The 7,968-nt window shown below is 35.4% G+C and overlaps 1 protein-coding gene across 1 annotated transcript; it reads left to right on the top strand.

The window, feature by feature from the left end:
• Positions 1-4,113: 4,113 nt before the first annotated feature.
• On the top strand, positions 4,114-7,088 carry foxf1 (forkhead box F1). Its single transcript, XM_026269898.1, has 2 exons — positions 4,114-5,360; positions 6,207-7,088. Exons 1-2 carry the CDS (start codon positions 4,379-4,381, stop codon positions 6,371-6,373), a joined length of 1,149 nt encoding a protein of 382 aa, XP_026125683.1. The 5' UTR covers positions 4,114-4,378; the 3' UTR covers positions 6,374-7,088.
• The last annotated feature ends 880 nt before the right edge of the window (positions 7,089-7,968 follow it).

Here is a 7,968-nt window from a genome sequence, read left to right as displayed (position 1 = left end):
TATATTAAAGGCGTGGCAAACTTACTGTGTTTAACAAATAGTGTAGAGTAAAAACACAGTTACTGTGGTAAAATCCTGGTAAGTGTTGTGGTTATTGTGTGTTAGTAACTACAAATACCAGAGTAAAACTACGGTTAATGTGGTAAACCCATAGTAAATGTTGTGGTTATTGTGCATTAGTTAATACAAATACCAGAGTAAAACTTTGGTTAACGTGGTAAACCCATAGTAAATGTTGTGGTTATTGTGTGTTAGTAACTACAAATACCAGAGTAAAACTTCGGTTAACGTGGTAAACCCATAGTAAATCTTGTGGTTATTGTGCATTAGTTAATACAAATACCAGAGTAAAACTACGGTTACAGTAGGAGAAGCATGGTAAATATGTTATAGTTACTGTGTATTGACTAAACATGATGTGGTCGAGCAACAGTTAGGCTACTATTGTAAAAATATGGTAAATGTGTTTTTACACAATCACGATTATCACGCTATATTGGGTTGGTTGATTTGTTGTGCTTGTATCAGTCATGTCTAAAAGCTGAAGACCCATGTCACATCATTATTTATTTAAAACTGCAACAGGTCTATATACCCTCCTGAGACCAGAGAGATTGCCTGTTGTGCATTTTATAATTGTTCTTGCTATTTGGGATATGTAGGACCTAATAAGTATAATACCTAAAATTAGTTTTTGTACAGGTAGTAGTTTTCGCAGAAAAAGATGTCCTCATGTGAGGACAGTGGGTCTATCATAATGTGAAATGCTGCAAAGCAGTTTCGTTCACTTTGCAAACACAGATGCACATTGCATGTCATGCATCGCACACAGGATTTCCCAGTGCAGCCTTGTGCTCTGCATTCATGCATTTCATTCATAAGTTATAATTTCTTGAAAAAAAAAAAAAAAAAAAAGACATGAATGAAAATGCATAGGTAAAAACAATTGATTTTTTAAAAATCACCAATACATTTTTAATGTTTAAGTTTTTTTTTTTTTTTTTTTTTTTTCATTTTTCTTTCTGCAAAATGTGTGTAAAATTCTTATTATTTTTGGTTCTCATTATATACAATGTATCTATATACTACATCTAATTTGCATATTAATGTGTTTTTTGGGCAACAAGTAATGAAAAAAGAAGTGTAATAATGGGAGTAATAATTGACAAGATTTTCATAATAATATATCATATTTCATAGAATATTTAAATATAATTTCTTTCTCTATTCATTCGTTATGTCTCTAAAAATGTGTAATAAACATGATTTTAGTCCCGGTGTCCTCATGTGAGGACATGTATGAAATCAATGTTCTGTTTAGTAGCTAACAGAAAGTCATATTTTGATTTGAAACCCCATAACATTTTCCTGAGATGTTGATTTATGACACATAATTAAAAAATTGGACAGATTTAAATGATAACTACAAAATATTATCATATTTCCAAAAGAGTGTCACTAAATTAATTTCAGACATTTTGATGACCAAGGAGAGGGAGTGGTCATGTGAAACATCCAATCATTTGGCATCTCTGAAAAGCCCTGAATGTGCTCTGTACAGAAATTCACAAAAAATATAATGTCCTCATATGAGGCTGCAGGGTCTCAAGAGGGTACAGTAGAGGATAGCTAGGCTAATGACAATGGTAGGCTAGCTGAGCAGCCCACTGTCCCATAATTTGAGCATACGCTGCCCTTTAAACACATGAACCCATACGTATTGCAGAAATACTGAATATTAAAAACAATACGGTTAACCAAGTGATATCATTACAAAAAGAAAGATCGTTACCCTTCCTTGCCTGTTTGAAGATGTACGCGCATCAGGTGAACTGGACGAGCCTCGCCGGTGACGTCACTGGCGCTGAAGATGATGCTTGTTATTTGGACGCATCTGCTCTCCACCGAAATTAATGTGAAGGATTGGCGTATCATATGCACGAAAAATTGGCATTTGACGTATGCATTACACGCAACTAGAAAGTGTAAAGTCGTGTTATTTATACGCAGATTGATGAGAGTTGCTCTACACAGCTCAAATGATTACAGTATTACTTCCAATAACTACAGCGCGGTATAAGTGCAAAATTGAGATGTCGTGCTTGTAAACCTACAAACAGCCAACCCTCGACTGATCCCGTCTGTCATGCTTCCTTTCAAACAATTCACGTCCAGCCTTTAAGTGAACATTCAGAGTTCAACATACTACTCCAGAATTAGCTCTATGGTTCCAGACCGTAAAAGAAAATAGCCGTCATATACTGGCAGTCAAGTGATATTTTGTATGTGTACTGATCTAGTTCAACAATGTTGCTTCCTCTTTCTGATAGGTCGAGGGCACAATGTTAAATATTTTATTGGAAGACGTTTTGGAAAATCTGAACATTGACTAAGACTACAAATCAGTCTATTATTATTATTATTATTATTATTATTATTATTATTATGCAATTTTCTTAAATCAGGCTTTCAACAGTTTATTTGTTTATTTACCTATTTATTTTTCAACTCGGTTGTCTGAAGCGAGCGAGCAGAAAACCAAATGTTATTTGTTTGCACATCCCGAGTTAAAGAGTTTTTTCATACTTTAGGTCGCAAATCGAAGTCGCATTATATGCATTTGAAGATCCCGGATATTGTTTTTTTTTTAATAGTTTATGTGAGAGTGAATATGGGACAGCAATAAAGAGGTGTTCAGACTAAAGGCCTTCACAAATGAACTCATCAACCCTAATTAAAGGCAGAGGGTGAGCGCATGTTTGGTGGTCCCTGGTGCTGATAAATGTTTGGGGCTCTTTTCGAGCCTTAAAAACAGAATACCTCTATCATTGTGCATTCCTGAACTGAGCAAACCCATGTTCTAAAGCTTCAGGGTGTTAGCTGATAACGGAGATATATTCCTGAATGTTGACATTTCTTGTGCCACTCAAACGGACACACACTTGTGTGTGTGTTGAGTTAAAAACTTCTAATTTAGTCTTTGTTCAATTAGTCAGTAACATTTAAAACATCTATGTAGCATTTGAAACTATGTAAGCAGCACGTCTCAAAAGAAATGTCTCAATGTGAATTCGCTATTAATTAATTAATGTATATGTATCTTGTAAAAAATAAAAGTCTATGTGCACCTTGTGGCATGATTGCTGCACAGATAAAAATATATACACATTCTCGGTTACTAAATTAGACTAAAACTTCTGTTAAATCCGAGAGAGAGCAAATAATGAGTATTTAAAGATAGAAAGAAAGACAGAAAGAGAGAGGAATAAAAAAAGAAAGAAAACATTTCCGCAGCATTCTGATACACATCTACATTGGCACATTTATTTTACCATCTTGTCCATAAAGTCCACAATTAGGCAAATTGGTGTCAGCCATCTGATTTGACTTCAGTAAAGCAAAAAACCAGGAGGTGCAGTATGTCAGTTGAGACATGTCGTGTGAACTTACATTGATGAAGCGATACAGATAAATGTTGCAGTCTTTAAACCACTTTCCGTTAAAATTATGTTACCCAAAATATCCATTCTTACAAAGCTCAGGAATCTTTTTTTTTAAGCTCAGAGAAAGTGTTTTCATTCTGCAATATAAACATCCTGTCTATGTCCGTTTATATCTGAAAATATTTCAACCTATTATGGGCTTTTTTAAAATGTGTAATTTATATATAAAAAATAAAGGATAATTTCTTACACTACATAACGCGACTTTGTAGCTTCTAAACTTCCTTAAAATCGGACCGTTTTATTAATGTGAGAATGTTTTAAAGTACAACGTATTTAAAGTAGGACATGAAATTAATGGATTAATCATTTATTTCCCCTTGATATTAGCAAAAAGCCTAAAAAAAATTCATACAGCAATGTCATGATCTAAAGTTATATTTATTATTAGTTTAAATTAATTTTGTATTGTGCAAAAAAAAAAAAAAAAAAAAAAAAATCTATGCTATGTGCACTGAATATGCTATTTTATTTACAATAAATACAACCTAAATTGCGCGTTATTTAATAGTTGTACAGTTTGCAGATATCTGTGAAGCTCACCTCAGCAGAGCTGACACAGTGGGAGGGACACTGGGCGGCCCCAAAGCGACTCTGACTTGCTCATGCTCAAGAGCCTGAGAGGGGCCGATGAAAACCGATAAGTAAAAGCTCAACGCCTGAAGGAAGTACAAGAGGACAAGATCTGAAGCCGAAAGAATCTTCTTTTCCCAACAGTATTCAGTTTTATGGTTCGTAGTACTGTCATAGGTGGAGTACTCAATTACGCATTACCAGAGAGAAAGATAGGTCATTCCCGCATTACAACTGGTTATTAATATAAGCATCGTAAAATCTTATTTTTGATCGTTGATTTTTACTCGGGTGCGTGAAGAATGACTGCTGAAGTTCAGCAACCCTCCGTGCAGACCCCTCCTCACAGTAGCCCGATGTCGGAGAAACCACACGGACAGACGCCTGTGATGGAGACCTCGTCTTCTTCCTCCAGCACCAAAACAAAAAAGACGAACGCTGGAATCCGTCGTCCTGAAAAGCCCCCGTACTCTTACATCGCTCTCATTGTCATGGCCATCCAGAATTCTCAAACCAAACGACTGACTCTAAGCGAAATTTACCAGTTCCTTCAGAGCCGCTTCCCGTTTTTCAGAGGCTCGTATCAAGGCTGGAAAAACTCGGTGCGTCACAATCTGTCTCTGAACGAGTGCTTTATCAAGCTGCCCAAAGGTCTGGGTAGACCCGGGAAGGGTCACTACTGGACCATCGACCCGGCCAGTGAGTTCATGTTCGAGGAGGGATCTTTTCGCAGGAGGCCGCGGGGATTCAGGCGTAAATGTCAGGCGCTCAAACCTTCTATGTACAGCATGATGAACGGGCTGGGATTCAATCACATACCTGAGTCTTATAATTTTCAATCGGGCGGCGGGGGCATGTCTTGTCCTCCAAACAGTTTACCTTTGGAGAGTGGGATTGGGATGATGAATGGACATTTGGCCAGCAATATGGAAGCAATGGGCTTGGCAGGACACTCTATGTCACATTTATCAACGAATAGTGGACATTCATACATGGGCAGTTGCACAGGATCCTCGGGGAGTGAATACCCCCACCACGACAACTCTGCATCGCCGCTTCTAACCAGCGGGGGAGTGATGGAGCCGCATGCCGTGTATTCTAGCACAGCCTCGGCCTGGCCTCCAGCGCCCACGGGCTCCCTAAACAACGGGGCGTCTTACATCAAACAGCAGCCGCTCTCTCCGTGCAACCCTGGAACCAATTCGCTGCAGCCCAGTTTACCCATACACTCAATGGAACAGTCCTACCTGCACCAGAATGGCCACGGAACCACCGAACTTCAAGGTAAATGTTTTCAACAGAAATATTTTATTTCGTCTTTGTTTTATAAGGTATAACTGATTTTTCTTTAATAACACATTTGAAACTAATAACAGGCCAGCTAAAATGATGCCACATAACGACACACATTTATATCTTTCCCTTCAGTTGTGTTAGTTACATTTTAATTAATGTTTTTTTATTTATTTGTTTATTTATTTTTTGTAGAGAAACTGGTGACTACAGTGTTAAGTAAATTGAATACACTTAACACTGACACAGTAATGCAAAGTGTGATAATTTTCTCTTAGAATGAATAATAAATAGTTTATCCGTGGATTTGTTTTCTTGAAAATGTAACGGGGATTTTGCATGTACAAATCTACAAGGAGTTTCTAGCTCACATATTGATATCATTATGCACCTACAAAATTAGAAGAGATTTTATTTTATCTCCACTTAAGAAAGCTATGTGTGTCTGTGAGAACAGTCGTTTAAAAATTATTCCACCCAGACTTCCAGCTCTCTAAAAGCACACCACGGAAAAAAAAAAAAAAAGTAATAATACAAAAATTTAATGCCAACAAAAACTATTTAAAAAAATAATTAATTAAAATACTAATATTTTGATAATGATTAGGTGAATATGCCTATATTATTATTATTATTTATTTATTTAGTGTTTTACGATTAGATTTTATCAATTTATCAGGAATATTTACCCTTTTAATGAACGACTGAATGTCACAGGCGAATGTTTATCTCCGAAACAAGTTCTTATTCGTTACTATAATAATAACAGCCTAATAATGATGATGATAATAATAATAATAATAATAATAATAAACGCTTTATTTTGTGTCCCCGCAGGTATACAACGCTATCATTCCCAATCTCCCAGCATGTGTGACAGGAAAGAGTTTGTCTTCTCCTTTAACGCCATGACCTCTTCATCGATGCATTCACCAGGGAGTAGTAGCTCGTTCTACCACCATCAGCAGGTCTCCTATCAAGACATCAAACCCTGTGTGATGTGACAGCATTGTTGCATGCAACTAGGCTTCCTTCAACGACGAGCAACAGCGTAAATAGACCTAAATGAGACTTTGAGTGGATTTTAAATGGTTCTTTTGGAAAGGGACATGGAATTAAGAATTAGCGTTTATTAATAATCAAAACTTTGCTATGGAAAGGAATTGGCAGTAAACTACAAACTCAATAGAGGAGCTATTAAAAAAGTCCGATTGGCTACTTCTAGAGATTTGAAAATGGAAAATCCAACAGCTTCAGGTCTCTGCGAATAAGGCTGGGGACATAATAAAAGCAAGTAGGCTACATTCCGTTTCCAACAGCTCGGTGCTAACTCTGCTGGCGGTTGACACTTGTATGAACGCTTGTCCACAATAATTTTCATTTCGCTTTAAATGGTGAAAACAGTCAGAACGCGAAATGAAGGCACTTTTAAACTTATTTATTCTTTTGAAATGTTTAATGTTAGGCTACAATTATAGCCACATATTGCTAATTTGGCAATATTTGCCCAATGTAACGAAGGTTAAATATAAGCACTGTTAGTTATTTCGATTTTTTTATTTAGTTGTACATCTATATTGACACGTCTTATTCCTCAAACACTGTATAAACTTTACATGGTGTAGGAAATATATTTTAGTATTTTTCCGTTCCACTTTAAATATTAGTTGATGTAATACTTCAGTTCTATTGAAAATTTAAATAAATAATAATGGGTTGAATTTTGCAATACCTGTTCAAATTATTACTTTATAATTACACGTTATATTGTTTGTTTTGTGGATTTGATTTTTAAAGACTGAATCCTATGACGATGTGTGTATATATATAGTACGTCAAATGCAAACAGAAATTCGTCCTATTGATAGCAGAAATTGACTTTGACGTGAATACGCAATTTGTTGGCGTGCATATGATAGGCTACGCATTTTTCGCATATATACGTATCTACCCCATAGCGTAGGCTATCATATGCCAAAGTCAATTCCTGCATCTAAATAGAACGCCAAATCGAAACAAACACGTTCTATTGATATGCACTTTCATGAGATCGGATTGACTGAATTTCTGCTTTAAAGACACATAGACCACAATTCATAATCCATAAGCCCGAATGAAATCATTGCGAACTATAATGATATTATTTAAATTTTAGTGCATTCTTGATGATTTATTTATTCCCGGAGAGAGGCTGACCATTTAAAGCTATAATACACGAAACCAATCTATTTTATAATTCGAAGGCTTTCATTTTTATACCATAACATAATATTGTGAGACAATTTCAGTTAAACATGTTTTAATATAATCATCTAATGCAAGAAGCCAATACGTGGATTTACTTTAAAAAAATTGTCTTGTGGAACTGAAAGAGCTGAAGATATTCTACAAAGTATCATATACACATACAAAACGTTTATTATTATTATTATTATTATTATTATAACTTAATTTAAAAATTACTTCATTTTCGGTACAGAATAATAATATTTTAAGGAAATATTGATCTGAATTTACCATTAAGCAATACTTTTACTCAATTAGTAACAAAACAATCATTTAACAATTTAATTATTGTATGAACGTTTTGTTAAATAAG

The sequence above is a fragment of the Carassius auratus genome, chromosome 8 (genome assembly GCF_003368295.1).
Source record: "Carassius auratus strain Wakin chromosome 8, ASM336829v1, whole genome shotgun sequence".
Lineage (NCBI taxonomy): Eukaryota > Metazoa > Chordata > Actinopteri > Cypriniformes > Cyprinidae > Carassius > Carassius auratus.
This window is presented reverse-complemented; position numbering and strand designations above follow the sequence as displayed.